General features: G+C 39.0%; 1 protein-coding gene across 1 annotated transcript; it reads right to left on the bottom strand.

Moving 5' to 3' along the window:
• Positions 1-1,539: 1,539 nt before the first annotated feature.
• Positions 1,540-24,730, bottom strand: LOC139728218 (chloride channel protein C-like). Its single transcript, XM_071639181.1, has 19 exons — positions 24,584-24,730; positions 20,719-20,861; positions 19,622-19,849; positions 19,275-19,404; positions 17,874-17,954; positions 15,830-16,005; positions 15,089-15,181; positions 14,494-14,617; positions 13,478-13,597; positions 12,548-12,742; positions 11,819-11,904; positions 10,415-10,554; positions 9,827-9,998; positions 8,711-8,891; positions 7,638-7,804; positions 6,315-6,497; positions 5,309-5,408; positions 3,171-3,266; positions 1,540-1,849 (listed from the first exon to the last, which is right to left on the bottom strand). Exons 3-19 carry the CDS (start codon positions 19,846-19,848, stop codon positions 1,574-1,576), a joined length of 2,547 nt encoding a protein of 848 aa, XP_071495282.1. The 5' UTR covers position 19,849; positions 20,719-20,861; positions 24,584-24,730; the 3' UTR covers positions 1,540-1,573.

Genomic DNA, 24,730 nt, shown 5'->3' with positions numbered 1-24,730 from the left:
AATTTGCAAGAGGCAAGATTTGCAAAATAAATCGACAAGAAAGTCTTGTCTACGCTATATGCATTGACTGCCAGTGGCAATTGTTTTCAAAAGTTTCATGCCGTGAAACATTCTTGCTTTTAGAGTGAGTGGTTGCTACAAACATCCCTGATTGGTGAGACTCCTACTATTTTGTTCAACTAATTTTACTCTTTATTGCAACTGACTGATAAATTGCCTTTCATTAACGTAAATAAGTATTGATTATTCAGTGTTTTAGCAGGAGCCACGATACGAAAATCACGGGCATTCATACTAAGACTGGATTCAAACTAATAATCCCCTGCTTACTATATCTACAAGACTACTGAGCTTACACACAACAGTCAGTGTTGTATCTAATCAACATAATAGTACATACCATGATAATTAGGAAGCTCCAGTAGCAACTGATCTTTCATATCACTACTCACCTGAGAATGACACTAAATCCTCTGCGATGTGTACAATCAAATTTACAAGTAAAAAAAAAAAAAGAAAAAAAAGATAGTGCTTCAAATTGAATGTAGACTTTGCAACATCAGTAGCATAAATCAAATAGACTGGAATATAAAGACATGAAATCAAAGTTTACAACCTACAACTTCTTTAGAGTTAAGGTTCTATGACACTAGAGTAAGTAAATGCTCTCCATAATGTCTCAAAACTCCATAATCTGCGGACAGACGATCTATTTTGGTCAACAAAACACCACTATATTTTTGTTTGTCTCTGGGCAACCCCAAGGACTGAATAAATGACAACTAAATGAAACAAGGAATGAATGTCATACCTGCATTTTGCAAAAACATGCGGAGTTCTTTAAATCCATAATCCACTGGCACGTTTGTCACAATTTTACCCAATCAAGACAGCCTCAATGTGGATAATGCCTGCACTGCTAATCTCGTACCCCCCTCCCCCCCCCCCCCCCCCATCGTGCCCCCAACATACAACAAGGACAGAGTAAATGGCAATTGTACAACACTCGTTTCAAGGAAAACTTTTCTGATGTCTACCCTAAAATATCCTCCTGAGCTGGCTTCTGAAGTAACTGTATGTAAGATACTTGTCGATTAACCTTTTGCCTACATTAACAGAGTAGATCTTTTGCAATTTTGTGGACTTCAGAATCTTGTGGGGAAGATAATAAGAGAAGAAAAATACTGGTGGGAATAGTGGGGGAAGGGAGAGGGAGGGTTAAGGTTATAGTTGGTGCTGGGTTATCTGTCCTAGACCATTCAGAAACAGCACCATTCTCAAGTCTGGACATTAGTCTCAAAAGCAGTGCCTGATTAGTTCCGTCAAAACAACAGGGGGAAGGACGACAGCATTTCAAGTCGACTGTCCCTCCGTACGTATCGAAAACAGCTGCAAACAATACCTTGATTAGTCTTCTGATGCAAACAACACGCCACCCTTGATCAACTCCAATGGCACATGCACATCCACACAAACACACACACACACACACACACACACACACACACACACACACAAATAAACAGGTATTGGGGGTTAGTCTGGAATAGACTTCTCATTTGCTCCTTCTCCATCAGATATCACTCACTGATGCAAGTTCTACATGGATGGTGTCTTGTCCCGAGGAAAGTCCATTGTTTAAGACGGGCGGGGCGGGGTGGAGGACCGGGGCCAGTTTCTCCTCCATGCGGAAGCCCATGAGGTCCTTCCTCGTGATGATGCCCACCACGTTGTTTCGGCTGTCGACGACCGTCAGATGGCGCAGGCCAAGGGTGCGGAATATGATGTACGTCCGGTGGAGGGAGAAGTAGTCGGGGATGCACGGCGCCGACCGATTCACATATGGCATCTGCAGACGGGGAACACGTATTAATATTAAAACTGAAGGGGAATGCTTACTTAAAATAAACGTGCAGATTCATTGAATGCTGAAATATGAGTGGTACGCAATGGTGAAATTTGAGAAAAATCATCAAACAATCCATTCAGAGAATGTGAATTTTCAAAGCTTGGATTAAATCCATTAAATCCATCATCGCTGAATAAGATCACCACAACAATTTGTGATGTTATGGCAAGACAATATAACGAAAATACGTAGAGAATTTCACAAAATTTTATGCTTTTAAAAGAAAAAGCACACATTCTTTTGACTTGTTACTGACCCTTGTTAAGAGTAGTATGCTTCCCCTGGGCCTCTTGAATAAGGTTAATCAAGTGCTCTTTCATCTTGTTAACAAAGCAAAAAAAGAAAAGAAAAAAGCAGAATCTTTTTTATAGTTTCTTTTACATTGTTGCCCTGCTGTGACATAGCAAACTGGAAAAGAACTCGGAGAGTGCAGATCTCCGCTAAGCAGCTCCTTTCCACCTTTATACACATTTGTATGCTAAAAATGGCCCTGTTTGTCATACACAATGATAAAGAATCCTCTCTAGTGTTTCTACCTTAGCTTTTTTGCTACGCCTCAAGCGCAAGCTCAGATATATATAAGTTTGCATATGCACACCTCAAATACGCGCAGCTTGAATTCCCTCCTACATTGGCCCTATTTCCCATGGATAATCCCTCATAAAAATTCACAAGAAATTCCCAGATCCAGGCGGTGATCCTAATCACTACCAAAATTTAATCATCTGTTCTCTAAGTCATTGTTAACTTTTCCTGAAAATTCAAATCCATTTGTAACTTTTTGGGTTATTTTGCAATCAGACAAACAAACGAACCAATGCCGACAACAACATAACCTTCTAGGCGGAGTAATCATACTGTGTTCTGATTCTTAGATTGTCTAAATACCTGCAACCTTTCTTCAAACCTTTTGGGGTTACAGAAAACATGTGTACAGTGATCACCTTTATTTCATCTTGCTTGTGGGGTATGAAAGTCAATAGGAGAAAACAATGATGGAGTTTTCCACAAATCACTTCATGTGGGTATGTGTGTGTATGTCATATTAATGAAGGACAGCACCTCTCATTAATCTTATGAACCACAACCAACAGGGGCAGATCCAGGAATTCTGTAAAGAGGGAGGCGCTAAAGATGGTTTCTTTAGAAATGAAAGGGGGCACTCGCGCCCCCTGTCACATTTTTCTTATTCTTTCTTTTGTTTGAACAAAAAATAAAGTGGTGGATCCACCACTGAAAGATTAGTATCGGAATATCTTACCAATGTGATATACAGGTCGTTGTATCTCTCCTCTTCAGTGTAAGTGTGAAGCATGTCCTTTGCGGCTCTGTCGTCTTTCAAGTGGTCCAACCTCACCTATTAATCGAAAGCAAAGCATTTCACATCAAAAACCCAAAGTTCGGGATACTTCCAATCATGACATACTGTGAAAGCTGTTATTTTCGCGCACAGATATTTTTGCAAATGTGGGGTTCACAGACACTTTTGCGAGTTGTTTTGGCAACTTGACAACCAGGCTATCATAAGTGCATTGTGATTAATGCCTGTCTATTCATGCCGCCACTTTACTGCTGCAAATTTTCTTTGCTGCAAATTTAATGTAAACAAGATCAGGTAGCAATATGTTCAAATGTTGCTAAATTTGCAGCTAAACAATGATTCATGAAAATTAAACCCTTGCAAAAATAGCAGCTTTTATAGTAACTTATATCATGACATCATACATTAAGTATAAAGCTGCGGTGAAAGAAGACATTATGAAATAAGATTGGTGGTCGCAGTCTCATTCACATCTTATGAAACCACGGCCCTATCTGTCATGAAGTGTTTTGATAGCAACTCCTGCTGGAATGCCAAGAATTCAGCTTCCTGATTGGCTGTTATGTTGCTACCAGAAGTGTCACTATTATTGCAAGAGATGCTATCCTAGATCTCCTATGAAATGGGCTCCACAGGGGGTGTTTCACGAAGGATTTATGATGACCTTTTTACTCAAGCCAAGCACTAACCCACGGCATACCATCACATCATGTGCCACATCTATGGACATTGATCATATTCGCAAGGCAACATCTTACGTATAAAGAGGTAGATGTTACAGTGAAGCCATATGGCTTGAATGACTGTGGAACCTGGGCGAGCCCACACTTTTTCACAGTCATCAATGCTTATTAGCTTGACTGCAGAACAATTAAAGGGCAGGCCGTACCTACTATTGTGTTGCTTGATACGAAAATAGAAAATGTGTATGACTGAGAACAATCAGAAACTTGATACTAAAGTTTTGTAAATAGTAAACTAGTAGGAGAGTACGGCAAATTGTCAACTCTGTATGTTGAGTAGCTCTTCATTTTTTGTGTGCACTAAATAGTATAAAGTCTCCTCTCTCTTAAAAATATCTGGGCACAAATATTCATAATCCACTGAGGAGAGCACAAAGAAATCTATTACTGTAAAAGTGGATATTTTTGCGGGACTAATTTTTCGCGCTTGGCCGGGTAAGAAGAGTTTCGCGTGTTTTTAACTCCACGGAATCAAGACATCAGGCACAGGAAGATATGGTTAGCAAAAATATTCATGTGCTTTTATTTTCGCAGTAGTTTCTGGTTGCGCGAAATGCACGAAAATTTCAACACCGCGAAAATTTCCACTTTTACAGTAAACTAACTACATATCAAGAACAGGCTGAAAAAAAATTTTCTCAGGAGAAAAGTAGGAATTGGTGAATTTTTGTGTACAAATCAAATGAAGAACTGCTCATCACCAGGATCATACAGTTGACAACTTGCCTTACTTTCTCTACACACTTAACATTCATAACTTTCTTATGTGTCCAATTTTTTTCCCCAAAAAATCTACACGGATCTACATCTCTGATTTTTCTGTTTTCGTAAAGCAACATAATGTCAGACTGGAATTCCCCTTTAATCAAGAAATAGCAGTCAAAGGGGTAATACTCCCATTCCATAGAAATTTTCTCTCATCAATCACTCATCGGAAGCTAAGTTTGTCGCTTCCGGCCACCTACCGAGGCGTATCGAATTGCAGTCCGATGAATCCGACTTGTGTTGGTGGACTATCAGGTAAGTGTAAGACATGTCGGGAACTGATCCGATGAGGCAAGATTGTCCGATGAGGATCACGCATGACATATCTGACATCTCACCTGATAGTCGACCAACCAAGTCGCATTCATCAGACTGCGATCCGATATACTTTGGTGGGTGCCCAGAAGTGATAAACTTTGCTTCCAATGAGTGACCGTTGACAGAAAATTTCTGTGGAATGGGGGTATAAGAAGACTACAGGCACATGTACAGACATACATACACACACACACACACACACACACACACACACACACACACACACACACGCAATGACATGATGATACAGACCTTTTGGTAATCCAGGGCATTGATTTCAGGAGTCTCTGTACTCGCATCCGTGGGAGCCTCAAAGAGTTGTTCACTGTATAGAATCACCATCAGTTCCACCCTAAATAGGCAAACAGAATAAGACATGGTATATTCATCGGGGAACAAAGGTCAACAAAGAAAATTGTGTAGAACTGAATGATGACAGAAGAGCAAGGAGATACTCCAGGTCAAGACCAAAACATCAACAGGTTCATAATTTCTTCTTACCCCTGCCAGTTTTTGTCACAAATTTATGCTCACATTCAATTCTGATGACACATTAAAAAAAGAAAAAATCAACTGTGGACAAGTTTTCACCAAACCTGTACACATTTTTGTTCTTTCCAATGGAAAATGTGAAATCTTTGGAAGCAACAGCTACAAGAAAAGTCACTTGCAACTTCTTTCATTCCAATAGGGCAATCCAACCCTATACTGTTTCATATCTGGTTCTTATTGTACTATAGTACGTATATCGTGTAGCATCATTTCAAAATTCAAATATGGCTTATCTGGTCTATCTTTTTTTTTTTCCTTTTTTTTTTAAACTGATATTCAATGGCCTCATCCTGATAAACAAGTATCACTGCACAACAAAGACCTCCACTACAAACGCACAAAAAGTTGACGCTAATCCTTCACACTGATATTCATGAGATTTCTTCCCTACATTCACACACATGACAGGTGTGTAATTAGTATACATATTCTCTTCTAATATTATTGTGTCCATATCTGATGAATTGGCTTTATGAAATGCTGCACACAGGCACTGGTCCGACAGTTCAGGACCAGTAAAAATCACGGCCAGACCAGGAACTTTTTCAGGAATGGACCATTACAAATTGGAAGAACTAGGTACCTGCTGATCCGACAGACAGGTCAGACCAGTCGAAAAAATGGGTTAGTGTGCAGCCCTGCTCTATGAACTCAACCTTACCTTGCAAAATATCTACACAAATAATGACAAAGCATTGCACCTCACCTGGTGATGATACCCATAAACTGGTTCGCTGCCAGGGCATCCTCTCCCCCTTTGACGACGGGGAATCCCCCGTGGTCCGTCTCCAGGAGAAGCATAGCCAGGTCGCTGACTGTCATCCTTGGCTGGACAGTCCTAACCGGTGAGACCATGGCGTGCCGTGATTGGTAGAGCTCCAAGTTCACACTGGCATTGTCCATTTGGATTTCACACACACAAAAAAAAATGATAATAATAGCAAAGAACATGATTTTTTATAAATCAGTGTGTCCAAACAGAATTTCTTTACACACAATTTTGAAATGCACAACAATTACAGCATCAACATTCATACAAAATATTTCTCAGAACTTGAATATGATGGTTAATATCAAAATACCTTTAATGCAATTTTCTCCTCCAATAAATGGGAAACAAATACTCTTCTCATATTTTGTGGTAGCAAGATCTAATCTTACACCTTCAGGAAATTACTATAACGTAATGGACGAGAGTGTTGCTATGCCCCAGATATATCTATGTCATCATCCACACAAAGTGCTACGAATAAAGTAGTTACTTTTGCTTACCACTACCTACCACACAGCAATTTTTAAAAAACCCTATGACATACACAACTTTATGTACATAAATTAAAACAGACATAAAATACCACACTGAAGAAAAAAATAAACACTGATGCTCAAAAAAAAAGGGTGAGATGCACTCTTTACACATACAACAGGGAGGGCTCGACACCAACTCTTATCTCTTGTGGCCCATTGGGGGCCCCTAGAATCTTTGAAAGTTGAAATTTTGATGATCCAATTATACAAATGATGACATAAATGGTATCCCGGAGTACCAAATGAAAATCAGCCATTTTGTTGAATTATTTATTGTTTTAAAAAGGTTGTACCCTGGGTTGCCAAAAAGTGGAAATTATTTTGGTGCTGGAGCTAGCGCGCGCTAGCCACTGCACTGCACTGCACTGCACCGCACTGCACTGAAGCACACGCTATTGCTAGCACAGCGTGCCATGCATGCATAGTATAACATGCAGTGGCATGGGAATGACTATGTACACGCACGCACAGTGCATGCATTTCTCTGTGACTGTCCTCGAGTGGACGTGAGGTGGTGCTACACAACGTGTTACCCCGGGGTAACGTGTGATGCACCAAATACATTTTGAATTTTAGCTGCCATATCGGGCCACAAAAAGATTTTCGCAAAATCTGGGGGCCCAATATCAATTTTTAGTGTCCCCGGGCCACCGCTAATGTCGAGTTCTACAATGATAATAGGTTATCAACTTTAATTTGACAGAGTGCCGCTTGGACTCACTTTTTGCCTTCGTGCATGATGACCGGTTCTTCGTCCAGGAAGGGGATACACTTGACCTCTAGGAGGGCGTGGTAGAGGGGGTGGGTGATGAAGTCCCCCACCCATTTGGCCACCATGATGGCCACCATGATCGGCAGCAGGAACTGGATGTCATTGGTTATCTCCATCTTGGTAGTGGACAAAAACAAAGAGGAGGATGGGGTGGGGGAGAAAAGGTTGTGGGGAATAAAGATAATAGTTATTTAAAGGCATTATTTACCATTTGCAGTTGCAACAAAAACCCAGCTTAAGTGCTTCAAACTAGTTCTAAAATGTGAGTTAGAGATAAAAACAACCAATGTAAATATGTTAATCAGTGTAATCAATATTGATTATTGTTGCATATACAAAATGTGAACAATTGTTATAATAAAATTGTTGGTAGAATAAACCGTCTAATGTTAAGGTTTATTGAGAAAAATAGTGATATCTCCTTATATTTTAGGCTTTATTGTGAAATGTTTATACGGTAGGATATTTTGTGATACAACTGACCAACACATATGCATAAAATGTGATAACTCAAACATTTTTTAAATCACTGCTCCCAATGGTAAAATATACCTTTGATGTACTATAGAAAAACAAGTTTTCTCAGTATTGATAATTATTAAACATGATTGTTCTGCTGAATATAATTAGTACCTTTTTACCATACTGAGGTCCTCAGACCTTTACAGCATCCATGTAGTTATCATCATCATCCTGTCATTGGAATCAACCAACCCTCACAGTACACTCACTCCATTTTTCACAGTGTGAAAATCAGCTGATCTTGCTTCATTTTCTTTCTTTCTTTTCTGAAATCCTTGTAATAATTTGCCTAGCGTGGTGTGTGTGAACAAATGAAAGAACATAATCCCATAATGCTAATAGCCACAATTGGGTGCCCAGGGTCATGCTTTCATGTCATTGTTTAGCCATGAGTGAACAATGGCAAATGGAATTGATTTTGCATCATGATGTGTGTGTGTGTGTGTGTGTGTGTGTGAGGCTACATTTACCATATTCACCATAATTATCTACTCACTCACCATGATGACTGTGAGTGACATGGTGAGCCTGGACACGCCCCCAAAGAAGGATGCCGCACCAATCAGAGCGAAGGCTCCCGGGTCCATCCACGCCCAGTAGGCATTGTCTTCTGAGGTCATGACCCCAAACATGGAGACCATGGTGAGGCCGATCAGGCGACCGTACAGACCCCCGATGTAACTGGAGTGGATATCAGCATGTTTTCCTTTCACTTTTGATAATCACGTTTGTTTGTTTTTTTCACCATAATGATACCACCTTTTAAAAAATATTACATGAAAACAATAGGTAGAAGATCAAGATGAAATCTTCTGCAAATACCCATTGCTCTGTGAAAGTACGTGACAGTCTATTCATGGAAAAAAATGATAATTTGAGCATGAAGCAATTACTTCAGTGGGACTCAAGGACCTTCTCCCTGTACAATGAAACTTGGTCATAAATCAGCCATGACAGCTCTCCACTTCGTTCCCACGACAATCAAATCTATTGTAGCAGGCCAGTCTTGGAATACTTTAATGGCTGCTTTTGTTTCATAATTGACAATGAAGAATTGAAGGTCAATATATGAAAGGAATGCATAACATCTGAAGAGGATAAGGATGTAAAGGCAAACTCCAATACTTTCACTTTTATGATAATGATGATAATAATTATAATACTAGTGGCTCTTTGAATAATGCACAGGTCAACATTTCAGTGCTCATGGCACTTCAAAAAAGAAAACAAAAGAAGAAGAACTTTCCCCAACAGAAATGAAATATTCTGATGACACAATATGACTTTATTGTCTATTGTTTGGTGCACTTCCTCTTCTTTCTATATTTTTTTAATCAAAGTATGGTTATATTTGCAGCAAGTACATGGCATGGTGGATGAGACTCCCGACTCTCAATAAGAGGACTCAAATTTGATTCCCACCTAGTGCTTATGTCCTTGGACAAGATGTTTGTACCCACCACATCCCTCTCGACCCAGGTGTATACATGGGTACCTGGCAATGCCAGGGTAATAATGATGGCAGGTCCCTCCAGAAGAATTGTGGCAGCTTTGAAGAGGCTACCCTGGATGAAGAAGACCTTATCATAATATCATCATCGTCAAAATGCACTTACAGCATTGGAACGACCAAGCCAGCCGAAATGGACGGCCCACAGGACCAGCAGGCCATGACGAAGTAAAAGGCCAGAACGGTGACGAGGGCGCCATAGGTCAGCTCCCAGTGGGTCTCCCTGGAGAAGAGATGGAGGATAGCCTCCTCTCCAGTCACAAACAGCAGAGTGGCGACTGCAGTGACAGAGAGATATAGGTGACATGGGCAGTGAGATGCAGTTGTTTTGTCTTGTTTTATTCTAAATCTGACTTTATAAAAGCCATTCATAACATTTTAAGCAACATTGTTGACTGACAAACAAACTAATAAACAAGTTTCTGGTAAAAACCTAACAATTAAGCAGTAGAGATTAAAAACATCAATTGTGGTTCTATCAGGGTTAAATAAAAATAGCCATAATTTCAATGATTTTGCAGCTTATAATTTCATTAATTTTCATTTGATATAGATATTTCTTCTCCTGGGCGTCCTCCTCAAACATTTTCCGAGCTCTGTGTTTATCTCCTTCATTCGAGAAATTTTGGTACATGTTCATATTTCGCAAGCTTGCATGTGAAGTCTCGTTTCCCTTGGGTCTGACAATGCTAACCTTGGTTGAAAGACTTGTTGCTGAATTTGATGGAGCCGTTGTCAAACCTTTCCGTGATTCCAGGAGGACAGGTGTATATGCTGACTGATGCCTCCGTATCACTGGTTGACTCCAGACACTTTGGGCTGTAGCCTGTCGGCCTGGTAACCAAAATTCGCAAGAAGTCTTATCACATTCTACATTTATAATCACCTGAGCATTTCAGACAACACTGACAATCATAGCCTAGTGGGCTAGCCCAAGTCAAAAACAAACAAACAAAGAAAAAAACAATCTTGGGAAATTTTTAACTCCAATCAAATGTGATATGTAAAGTCAAATTAATTACTGACTGAAGGCACGTTTTTACTGAAACATGAAATCAATGACTAACAGAGACAAAAGAGGAGCATACTGTAAAACCATAAATTTTTGTGCAAATGAAATTTTCACTAATTTTGCAAGGAGCCAAGATTCGTGAAATTAAAATGCACATGAAAGTTCTTGTCTGCACTATTTACATTGAATGCCAGTGGCAATTTGCAAAAATTTCATGCCGCAAACATTTCAGGTTTTACAGCATTTAGCACGAATTGAAAACACAAGTTCTCTATGATTATGTGACTGTGATGGTATGTAAGAAAAGTCTTCATAGATTTGTGCACCAGGTAAATAAAGCAAATTCATGAGTCTCCTACTACATGCATTGAAATGAGAAAGCAAAAAAAAGCAAAAAAAAAAAATGCACAGAGTACAAAAAAATACTCAAACTATGATTTTCTGTAAAGCAAAGTATTAAATGCAATTATAGGCTTACAGCAGTGTCATACAGTATTATAAAATGGGTTCAAGAATGTAGCCAATTGGAAGCGCTGAAATGAGTCACGTGTGCGTGCATTATTTTTTACGATCATGCACAGCCTGACGTCACAATGTTTACACTAGCAGTGCGCACTCAATCAGTTGTTACAAGTGTGTCACGTGCTACTATACGCGCTGTCAATCCTGTAAACAACTTCTAGTTCGGGCTGCCAGCCGGCCTTTCTTGTGCGTGCATAACATGTGGCGTATGTATACTCTTATACGTACAGTACTTATATGTGCAGGATTTCCGAGTGCGACGTGCGTAAATGTTTGGGACGAACATCTTCGGACATCTTGACTTTGAGCGAGTGCTACATGTAGCTGGCTGGTATTGACCCACAAAGGTACGTGAAAAGTGCTGTTAGTTTTCGACCCATTTTATAAAACAAATGATGCACAGGATTATTTCGTGGCATTAGTGAAGGTGTGGCGCACTCTCGAGTATTGACAATGGTGCAACATGCACGAGGCGCATTCACTAATGCACTCTATCCTGTACATCATTTGTATAATAATGGCAGACATCAATACCAACATTATTTTGAAGGATAGAGTACTCACGGTCTATCTTCACCCTCGTAGTAACAGGTGATGGGTGAGCATTTGAAAGCTGCTGGTAAAAACACCGTACCAGTGACCACCAGTACCTGTAGACAGCGAGAGTTTTTCCCAGAATAATGCTAAAACTTTGATTTTCAGGAAAGAGAAGTATTCAATGCAAATGACAAGCTTCTGGCAGTGTCATAGTCGCTTACATTGCTGACGACTGTTCTTAACCAGGCTGGCACCAAGCTTGATTAGTCAAAGTAAGATATACCACAAGACGACTCTGAGCAGCTTTGTGTTAAATTTATCCAACATATTATAAATTCAAGAATCAAATAATGAAACATACTAAGTACAAACAAAGTATTATTGGCGTTTCCATGACATTTGCTCCTGCAACAATTACTTCTATTAAATATCTGCATGCTAAGCCAAACACATATTCTATGCACACACATAACCCTTACCCTATTCCTAATCCTCACATCAAACTAAACCTAAGACCCTATCGCAACCATAACCCAAACCCAAAGTCCTTGGAGAAAGTAAGACCAGAGCAATTGTTGCAGGAACAAATGTTGTGTCATCATTATTGGCATCTTGACATCTTTGCAGAACTTCAATAACAAGCATAGTTCGGGATTAGAAAGCCTATTACTGCAGCTATGTAACAAGTCATGACTGGCATTTACGGCAAATTTTGACTATCAATAGGGGATGGTACACATAAAAACCGGGACCTACGATGATGATGCAGGGTTCTGAGAGTTTCATCAGCTTCTGTTGCCACGGTACTTTGGTCTGGGCCAGCAGCCGCCGCCTCAGCCTCGTCAGCTTCAGGTTGGTGAAGACAAAGAGCGCCCCCAGGCCACCGCCGATGACGCCAATGATGACCGTTGGGATGAACATAATGATGTTCACATCCAGGCCTTCTCTTACCTATAAACCACAAAGAAAAAACAAATAAACATAGAAGAGAGAGCATCAGAGATGCTCCATTCATTTAAAGTGCCTGAGCTTGATAAAAACATTCAACTGAAAATGGCAATAGAGAAAACAACAAGACAAAATCAACAAATTGACTGCTTCCATGATGAGTACATAGAAATTGCTCTTCTAGGCAAACAGATACATACATTAGGATGATGATCTATTTGATGCCTTGTCAAAGCAAATGAAGGAGTACTCTAGATATAAAAAGCAGCATAAAGGGAACATGAAGACAAGACCACTAAGTAAACATGGGCCATATTTCAACCAAATGACAGCGGTTGCTTGCTTCAGATGAAACATATTCTTTTCGAAATTCATTAAATGTAAACTCATTCTAATTACATTGCCCTAGCATCATAAGTTGCGTGAACATACCATGAATCTACATGATGTGATGTACTTGCAAAATAATTCAAAATTTCGAATTATATGCATACCAGAAATTCGAAATGAATTATATCTGTGAATTTAAAAAAAAAAAATCTGAATTGTATATTTGTGTCATTCTTCTGTTTTTCTTCTGCTGTCTATGGCACAATACTGTTTGCTAAATATAGCCAGTCACAGTTTTCTCTTAATGGAAGTTCCTCTTCTACGATGAATGGGGGCACACATTATAGGCTTGTACACTTTCAATAATCTTGGAATAGTTGTCTGAGAAGATTACAAGGCCATACCAACCTGAAACATGATGTATTTTTCTGCCTTAAAGAGGCCAAAATCACCCTGATAGCGGAATGCCGAGAAGGCTGAGTTGAAGAGATCTGTAGTGACTGTTGATATCATACAGCAGAAGAACACCTACAGGAGAAACATTTCAAGAATTATTGGCACAGGTTAATTTTTCCTATCCAAGACACTGGGCACAAAAATAGCATTTTCCAATCATATGTGAGTATATGCATATACTGTACTATCCTTTTATAGTCCATGAGCACACTTTCTTTTATCAGATATAGGATGATAAAACAATCATTCATGGTTTTCAATTTGAATATATGAAGAAATGAGCACAATCCTGTGGCATGTAATCGCTTATAACATAAAAAGCCAAATGTAATGTCCGTTCTGTAAAAAAAAAAAAAAATAAAAAAAATAAAAGGGTCACAAAGTGCAAACTCAAGCTCTGGAAGCTTGATGGAAGTTTTTGTTCCTGTTAAACTAATAAGCAATGTCAGTAATACCAGCAGTGATGACTAGTCGTTACCTCATGCTTGAAATTTACCTTTCATGGGGAAAAACAGCACTCTGTATTACATATTATCATTTATTGCAACCAAAGCTGATTACTGCCAAATAAAATTGAGCTGTAAGTCCTGTGACTGATTACCATCTATGTTCCATCAAATCTTTTTTTCTTTTTTTTTATTACATAATTCCACTATTTCTCCACTAATTTTGCACAGACCACCAGCACGTAGGACTGCATTGTGATTGTTGAGTCAAACTTACATCTCACGTGCAAGTTTGGAACCAAATACTGTATAAGCTATTATTTTCATGTGGGTTTAATTTTCGCGAATTTCGCGAATCTCAGTTGGACCGCGAATTTAACAACACGCGAAAATGTCACCATATATGCTAAGGTAGTAGTGCGCTTATGACTTATGTAGGCCTCTGTGTCAATTCACGTTACAGTAGTCAAGGAAGTCCTATGTCTCCGACTCTAAAGTGATTATTTGGCAGTACAAACCCACCTGCCAGGAAAGCTTCATGCTCCAAAAGGAAGACACCTCCTCCATGGCAAACAGCAGTCCTCCCACCGGGGCACCAAATGCCGAGGCCACGCCCGCTGCCGCGCCCGCCGAGATGAAATTACGCCTGGAGGACGGACATCAGAGAAAAAGATATTCTCAATAAACTCTGAAGGTAGATTCTTCTCAATTCTTTTCTTTTTTTACCAGCCTCTTCAAATATTTCGTTATATGATTGATAAGAACTGCCAATTTTACTTCAATGAGGCTATACGCTAATCATAGATGTAATGACCAAGTAATGATGATCTACCAGCATTTACTCCTGTAATTAGGAAGGGTGGTGTTCCTATTCATTTCCCAGCAGGTGTTTTGTTTGCTTTGCGTTCTTCTTTTTTTTTCTAAAAAAGCGGTAAAGGTTCACATTTCTGGTGTCTGATGCTAGCAGGCCTTTTCCAATCAAAATTCTTTAAAGCCTCTTTGAAAGTTAACTGAAAATGCATGACAATTTTTTTTTTTTTTAATGCATTACTGTAGGAAAGTGTATTTTCTACATCACAGTGAGATTTTAACTGAGACAAATCCAAGAGCAATTCACCTATCTTCTGGATTCCTGAACCTCTCAAAAAATGGCAGGGCAAACTTCATGGTTTCTGACTTGAACTGGCTCACTCCAGCTCCTATGAGAGACCTGAAATACAAAAACAAAATCAAAATCAAAATCAAACACTAAATAACTGTCCATCTTGATAAAAGCTGCAAAAAACAACAACAAACAAACATTAGAACTGTCAATACATTTGCTATGACGAGTTCATGTTGCCTCACTTTTACACAACCTGTCTGTCTTTATCTCTTTCGGCAATTTGTACATTTTTTAAAAATCTGTCACACTGACAAGATGAAATTTGAGGTAAAAAATTTGCATTTGCAGGGGTTTTGTATGAATTTGTGAAATTACATATCTTGTCACTGTTCCATGCTGGCTGATACAGTCAAACCTGTCTATAATGGCCACTCACAGGAGATGAAAAAAGTGGTTGTTATAGACAGGTGGATACTATAGACAAGGTTTTTTAACCCATTGAGGATGAGTGTCCCAAGTATACTCGGGCACGTGTCTATGTAAAATGCGTGTTGTAGCCAAATCAGCCTGTTCTCCACTGGTTAAAGTGGTTTTCCTCTCAGGGTTTGTTTGTTTGTTGTTTGTTTTTGTTTGTTGTTGTTGTTTTTAAGACCGTATGTGGCAGGTGGCCACCATAGCAGGTGGCTGCTAAGGCAGATTTAAATGTAACCTTGTTTCCTTCACAGATATCAAAAAAAAAAATATATATCTCACCCCATGTGTATCATGGGTCCTTCTGGTCCCACCGGTAGTCCACTGCTCACTGCACAGACACAGGAGAAGAATTTCACCACCAGCGTCTTGACGTTAAAAATGTGCCTCACTTTGGTTCCATTCAGAAATCCTATCAACTCTGGCATACCAGACCCGGCAGCAGAAGGTCTCAAGTACTGAAATGGGAAAGAGTTAAAAATGGAATCATGTCAAGTTCCAGTATTATAACACTAGCCTATATTCTAGGCAGAGGATGCAGCTACGGACTCAACTGTCACCCTAAACGTCTGATGCCGTGAGACTATTGTCTTTGCTAAGCGATGCGTCTGATGCGGCAAGACTATGAACAGTGGATGCGCGTGGAAGCATCCGCCACCTATATCCAATTGTCTTGCTTTAGTTGTTGTTTCCTTATTATCAACTACAATGTATGAATCGGAGGCAGTTTTCATATGAAAAAAAGTGCCATCGATTCATAGTCCATAATAAGAGAACAACGACTACAGAAAGACAAGTGGATATAGCGGTGGATGCTTCCACTGTTCCTAGTCTCGCCGCATCAGACATACACCCTCTTGTATTGCTTTAATAGCAAAGACAATGGTTTCGCCGCATCAGACGTTCAGCGTAATAGCAAAGACAGAAGGTGCATCCTCCGCCTAGATTACAGGCACAGTAAATACAAGTATTTACTTCTCTCCAATGACTGAATCAGTAAAATGCATCACCATTGGTCTAACCAGAGTAAGATTGACTTTGATAATTATACCTATACATTTCTTACTTTCTGTTAATACTCTATAGCTACAGGAACACACTACCCGACCACACACATTCCGATCCTCTGTCTTAAGCTACGGTCACAAAGGTTCGTACGAACGATGCGTTTGTACGAATGTCACTGTTCGTACGAATTCTGGAGTTCGTACGAAGAGAGGGTTTCGTACGAAGTTTTTAAAAAATCTTGGACAAGACCATCTGCCAGGCTACAAATTTAATGAAGGGTCTACGAACGGTCTACGAACGCTGGTTTCATACGGCCTTCTTAAGAAGATCTTACGAAATTGTCTAAAAATTGTTCGTACGGCGTTCGTAGCAGATCTTAATGGTATTTGTGACCGAGCCATTACTTTAACATGAAAAACAAAAAACAAATGGCTCTTCACGTATTTACATCCCATAAATTCTCATGGATTACATATCCCTTTTTATAAGAAATGGGCAGGTGTTCATGTTTTCATTTGTAAGACATTCTTGCATTCCTCCCATCCCCCCAGAAAAAGATATGAGTTAAGAAATTTAACAGAAAATATTTTAATATCATGAATCAGAATTTGCAAAGGTCATTCAGTACTTGAGGAATATGGAAAAGCTTCTCTGCTTCATGACTTCTTCTCCAAAAGGTACCAATGGCTGAATGTGAACATTGCACAAAAATTCTTGTTCAAGAAAAGACATACTACAAAAATGCTTCCAACAATAGAGTCACTGTTAACACTGTCTCAGTGCTACTGAAGCCTCTCAAGCAAGCCAGCAAACAGATGTTTTATAATAGGACACACAAGCTTCACGACTTACTGTATGCGCCAAATATTTCGCCAGGTTTTTATTTTCGTGAATTTCATGAGTAGGGTGCTTTTTGCGAATTGAAAAACACACAAAAATATTAACTAGAATCCCGACATGAATATGAAGTGCACGCATGCATTCTCTGTTTAGCGCTGCACTACACAATCGTGAATTTACCCACTCGCGAAATTGTCAGGAAGTCCAAATTCGCAGAAAAATTAGACTCGCTAAATATATGGCATATACAGTATACACTTCATATATAGCTAGTTATTTGTCATTACTCTTCATTATCATTTGCCATCTATTTAGAAATGATTTTCACAATATTTGTTGAAGACAATGGTGGGTTTGCTCATCCAATCGCTCAAATAACTTAATGGTATGCTCTTACGCATTGTTGAGTGATAGACAATAACTATAATTGAAGCTGCTCTGTGGATCATAGGAAACAAAAGGAAGGATAACAACTTACCACAACAATGGCAGTGCCCACAAGGACTACGGCAAGACTGAAGCCAGTCAGGAAAAGCCACGCTATCCCTTTACTGCGGTCCTAAAAAACACAGACAATAGAAAGAAAAAGCATGTAGTACCACAAAATATTGCATTCATCAAATCCTATAGAGATCTATCATTTCAAAATTGGATATCATGTGAAAATGGAAAATGAAAATTGGAAAATGTTACTTTTCATTATTCATTGAAAGTGTATCACTACATTACGTAGCCCCTTGAGGATGAGCTGATTTTGCTATAAGACGCATTTCCCATAGACACCTGCTCGACTATTCTCGGGACCTGTCTTCAAACGGGTTACAGGTACTTTTCACCGTAGGGAGCACTAATTTAAAAGTGTTTGAGTTCACATTTGACGCATATGAGTTGGTCAGTTGTACCACAAAACATCCCATCATATAAAATTTTGCAATAAAGCCTAAAATATAAGGAGAAATCATTATTTTTCTCACTAAACCATAACTGTAGATGGTTTAGTCTGGTAACAATTTTATTATAACTATTGTTCACATTTTGTATATTTAACAATACTTAACATTGATTATAAGATCAAAATTTTTACTTTGGTTGTTTCTATCCCTAATTCACATTTCAGAACTATTTTGAAGCACCAGAGCTGGGTTTTGGTGTCACCTGCAAATGGTAAATAATGTCTTTAAGACAGTGGCATTAGTGTATTGTGCAATAATGGCAGGTTTCCATTGTTGTCATTGCAATTAAAATTCATTTCAGACAAGTCTTTATTTCTTTCTGTCTTTTTTAGCTGAAAGGGATGCTATGTGAATTGTGATATACACTCTAAAAAAAAAAAAATGAAAAAAAAATGTGTGTTAGTGTAATTTCTCGTCAGTTCATTTGTTTACATAGCAGCCTTGAAACATTTTCCAGACATTGCTATCAAGGCAGTCTGACTAAGTACTGCAGGTGTAATGTAAGTTGCAATATTGCTGCATGAGTTCATAAACATGAGCCTTAACCCTGAAATGATAACCCCAGTTAGCAGCCAGTTGAAGCTATAGTACTCCCATTTGATGACATAATTATGACATTGGAAAGAGGTGCCATGCTGAGGCAATAATGAACATTTTCCAACTTTTATACGATTTGACAGTGTGCAAAATGCAATTATAAATCAAATCAACCGAAACAAAACAAACAACACTGGCCTGCACGATTAAAGCATTTGTACCCACAGGAGGCTGCATCACTCTGGTGCTTCCTAAACTAGCATCTGCGGAGACAACAGAGTGAGTATGTCATTTACAAGCCATGGTTCCGCAAGGATAGATGCAAGACCAGCTATATTTTTGGAAAACTTCCCCTTTTTATTTCCGAGGGAGGGATTTCAGCGGTGTACCTGGAGGAACTCCTCGGTCTTGTCCCACTTGAAGTCTGAGATGAGGTCGATCATCTGATGGAGGAGGAACCCCACGATGCCGGTGGTGAATCCGATCAGACCCATCATGACCCAGCGATCCCAGTCCAATCTGATGCAAAGAGGGTAATCACATACGAAAACCAGGATGAGAGAATTTAGAAAGACTTCAAAGGATGAAACACATGTGAATGAAGTATGTTTTGGACTTGTGAGATCGATCAACAGCAGAGCCATATAAATTTCATTGCTTGCTATGATCAAAATCAAAATCAAGATCAAAATCCAGACTGAAGTTTTCCATGGATAATAATGTCTTACAAATTCACCTTGCGGGTTGCTGCCTGAGCCAATTCCTGTAGACATGGCTGTGTGGAGGTAAGTAATCAAGACTCTCGTACGCTGCGAGGAGCTCACGCTCCTGCGGTGTGTACTGGTGGTTGTCGTAGCGGCTCTCCCGGTCACGGCCCTTGGCAAAGAAAGAGTTTGAGTCATCTGTCGGGTGGCTGTCATCTCCTTCTCCTATGACAGCCTTGCTGGTACCACGTATCTTCATTCTGAATTTGTAACGTTGCAACAATTTCAGGAGAGAAACTTTGGGAGTGAAACATATCAAGGTCTATCGCATCAATGAGCCCTATTCTTGAAAATATAACATCTTATTCGTCTTAAATTGCTATACATTTTGTTTATCGTTTTTCTGGCTGATGAGATACTGGTACACAAAGTCAAATTTCAAGGAAAATTTAGACTTGCACTAAGTAATTTTTCATAACCTCAGTGACATCAGGCATTAGTGATGAATTCACTATGCCGAGGTTAGCAATCTTCCACTGTTGTCTCAAATATTCGTAAATGAGTACAAGAATCAGGAACAGCACATCAGTCTGTGAGTGGTTTATTCTTAACCATTATTGACCATTCATCCAATGCTCTACATGTTGAATCTTGATTCTAAAATGTTGATGCTTTGACAGGGGGAATAAATACCAAGCTGCACGGTAGCTGGAAATAGAAGTGTAAGTGAATATATGAAGAGTTTGTTTACAAAAACCGATTTTTAAGTACAGTCTCTGTCATAAAGTACAAAATAATACCTTTTAAATGATATATTGGTCACTACATATAAAGGTTCATTTTTGAAGTTATGGTCAAAAGAAGCAAAAATTTTCTTATTATTCTCTTTATTTTTCTTGACCTTTAATTGCAAATATCTCCATTTGGAAAATATGGACTTATCGGTTTTTGCGAACAAACTCTTCATATAATTGTAGTGTGTGATACATGCATTTGCTATAATCAACAAATGACACAGCAAACACCTGCTATTCTTTTCCATAGATGGTGCTCAAAAGCCTGACATAATCCAAACTGTATCAATATAAATTTAAGACACAGAACAGAAATCTGTATTACCGGTACTCACTTGCCAAATTTGTTGTGTTCCTTCAAATGCACTTTGCCATTGACACCCACTACCAGTTAGGATGGTGTAGCCTATAGTCCAGATGCCAAAGTTTCTCCAAATGCACTTGCGATGAATTCATTCCACTGTGAATCCACTCAGTTCTGGAAATACACAAATAAATCCTAGATTCTAAGTATACGGAACATCGAGCTATTACCTATGTAAATTCCAAGGATGAACAAATTATCTAAGGCTGGCACGAGTATCAGTTAGTTAATAGACATGTTGGGTCTTCGCCATCAAAATCAAGTGCAACATAGAATATGCATCCATGTATTATTTTGCCTAACCTACACTGAATACTCTATTTAGCTATCTGTGTTTACATATGTAAATTTGGGTGTATTTTTGTTAGGCTGGTTCTTCAAGCTGATCCTGTAGTATTAAATGTTGTTGAACAGTGACCTTTGTAACCAATAAATAAAAATTTTCTACATGTGATATCTGTCAAACGCTGCTATTAATGATGAAACAACGTAATACTTGATTACAGTAGGGACCACAAACACTCACATACACACACTGATATGTACGTCAATATTTGGCTAGGAGTCAAAAGTACAGCCTGCCACAGGGGCAAAGTTCATCCCAAGGTTTGGGAATTCGTGCCACAGAGATAAGGAAAACAAAAATCTACGCTGCCTAGATTTCATGATAAGAAACTGATAGCCAATTCTTAATTAAACCCTCTGCCTCTCAAAACTATGGACATGCTTAGTAAACATCATAACATTAGGAAGCCTACCACTCAGTACAACACAAAGGCTTACAAATATTTCATCTTGAGTGGATGATAAAAGGGTAAGAGCATTGCAGTGGCATATTGAAATCTGGCAATTACTTAATGGATATCTAAAAAAAATTGTATGTGATAGCAATGTGAAATTTAAAACATACATTTTTGTAAAGAATTTCAGTTGCACAATGACAAACATTGAATAAAATATATCACTTTCTACAGTATCAACTGGTTATCACCATTTCCCCATCACTAAAAATGAAATGCACAAACTGTCCAGGTCAAGACTGAAATGGTTCATTTTAAATTGGGCAAAATATGTATCATATTCAGAAGTTTCCAATTGAGGAACATCAAGACCAGAAAAAGGTAGAAGATTCCCCCCCCCCCCCTGCAAAGATGAAGTTATCCCAACAAAAAACACATTGTGTACAAGAGTACTACTATAGAAAAAGCATGCACTGAAAACCAGAAGAAATTTGAGAAGAACCAGAAGATGCAGTCATCAATTCCAACAGCTAATAGTCATAGAATACTCAGTGACTTTTAGCACTCCCGCTGGCAGCTCTTTGGAGGCACTGCATCGCAATAGATTTGATTTTTTTTTTCTCTCATTTCTATCATCATTATTCTGTATCATCAGTGTCAATTTTTTTTATTACGTACCAGATTTCTTTTTCTTTTTTTACCAGAGAGATTGTGAAAGCCCACACTGATAGATCACATCAAAGGACCCCTTAGAGTACCAGAAAAAAATAAAAACAAAATAAAATACAGGAATGATAAATGAATGAATGAATAAAAAGTAAATAAACAAATAGATAGATAGATAATAAATGAATGAATAAATAAATAGTAAATAGATAAATAGATAGATAGATGGATAAACAAATAAATAAACAAATACATAAATAAATATATCTTTTTCAAAATGAAAAAAAAAATGGAGGGGGGGAGAAGAGGGAGGTTACTAATCACGAAGATTTCCACAACCAATGCACACAAAATCAATGCATTTAGGAGCTCCTCTGGTCCACGATGAGTGGAGACTAGCTATGTGAGCATGAACAAAGTTCCTAACTTAACTCCCATGGGGTCCACTATCATCAATAATGTCACTATTCACAGCAGTAAAACTTCAAGTTAACTTGAAGAGACAAGCCAGCTCAGTGTGAAGCCAAGTGTAGTACATGTATTATGTACCCTTCTGGAAAGAGTTCCTTTTATAATGAATGCAGGTTTTGTAATGTTTTGTTTGATTCCATTTATTTATTTATCTATTTATATTTATTTATTTATTCTTTCTTTTTTTTTTGGGGGGGGGGGAGATTGTGATCCAACATTCTAAATAAGGGCAACATTTTTCCAAGGGTAGAGTGGTTTGGGGCATGGGCTTTTCTTTTGCTTCGTTCTGTTTTTTTTTTCTTCCATTATTTGTTTAAACATTATTCAGGAAATATTAACCCAAACTCTAACTCTAATTCTTTTACCCTATCCGGTACTCAAACCCTGACCCTATCTTTAGCACTCTGGTATCCATGTACCCTAGCTACTGTCTGTCCTCAGACAGAGTAGGATTCCGGAATCAAGCACACACCTCTTGTTGTCAACTTTGTAATCCTAAAAAGCAACACAAACATATCATTTTCAACTATGCCATTGTATAAAATCGTTGTTGTTGTTGTTGTTGTTGTTTTTCTTTTTTTTTGCCATGCCACCCTCTTCTTACTAAATCCTAGCTTGCCCTACATACTGCACTAATAGTACGGTACATCATAGGCCCATGATTGTACCCGTATCATACATGGCATATTGCTATAGATAGGAGTATATAATGACAAATGTCAGTTGGGATAGCAAGGATATTCTGTCAATCTCCTATACTCTCTAGGTCGACAACTATTTGAGAAGTTGGAATCCTAAACTAAACTGCAATCATGTAATCAATCGAGTGGCATCCGATGGGATCAAGGCAAATCCGGCAACTCAATGCTTTTAGTACACTGTCAAGCAGACAAGGGTGTCACGTCTACGTCTTCGGGCGGGGATCGATGTTTCGCTAGCCCGGGCCGGCTAGCGCTCGCTTGGCTCCACCCCCTGTACGTGTGTTTTTTTTTTTAGACGGCACAGATTGGGGACCCTAACCCTAGCCCTAACCCTAACATGGGTGTATGCAAGGGGGGGTCGGGAGGGTCGTACGACCCCCCCAAATTTTCAAAAGGTCCACTTTTTGTAAAAGACATTTTTGTTTTTTGAGGGCTTTTTACTCTATATAGGCCTACAACAGGGAAAAAAAGTGACCGGTGTTCCAGCAAATTGTCAAAAACCTCGTAAATTTCGTAACTTAGTTTTAATATGCCTTACCTTATTTCTAAGCCGCACTGCCATACCGAAAAAGTCACTTTTGTATGCACCAAATGGCCCCATTTTAAGATACAAAATTCAAAAACTCCCTACCGTGGGAGGGGGGACACCCCCCTCCCACACCCTCCCCCCGCTCGGTCGCTCCGCTCCCTCGCAAAGGCAAAGGTCCAAAAATTTTGATTACGACCCCCCCAGAAAAAATCCTGGATACACCCCTGCCTAACCATCAAACCCTAACCCTAACCCTAAACCCTAACCCAACGTGTTTCCCATAGGTTTAATACGCGCCATGCCCCAATCTGTGCCGTCTAAAAAAAAACGCCCCCGTACTGCACTGTTAGCTAGCGCTAGCTGAGCCGAGGACGAAGCGTATAAGCGAAGGCAGTTTCATTCACAATATATTGCTACGAAAAACATTATTCTTCATATCTCACTAGTCTAGGTCTACAAACAAATTTTCATATCCTGTTGTCGTGCATATTCCCTATACTGTAAGATAATTTGAAAAGTATTTGGATCACACAAGTAAGTCGCTCCTTAGATCCCTTAAAAGCTGCAAACAACTGTAAATTTACTGAATTGTTTCTAGGCGATTGACAACTTTCCCAGCACACACTTGCAATCAAATGTATGGGACTACATATTTCTGGCTCCAACCCCTCCCCCATGGCCATTACGCAAAAGATAGAGATAATTTTTCACAACAAAATGCAAACTTACGATCAGCTCCAAAATATCACTTTCTGCTTTCTACAACGTGCCACATCTGCTAAGATCTCAGAACGACAACTTGCGATTAGCAACCTGCTTTTTTGGCAGTTTTGAGTTTTCGTAAATAAAGGTTGTGTACACTACGTACAGCTTGCT

This window comes from Diadema antillarum, unplaced genomic scaffold, assembly GCF_040938485.1.
Source record: "Diadema antillarum isolate AM-2024a unplaced genomic scaffold, OU_Dant_1.0 seq00000170_RagTag, whole genome shotgun sequence".
Classification (NCBI taxonomy): Eukaryota; Metazoa; Echinodermata; class Echinoidea; order Diadematoida; family Diadematidae; genus Diadema; species Diadema antillarum.
This window is presented reverse-complemented; position numbering and strand designations above follow the sequence as displayed.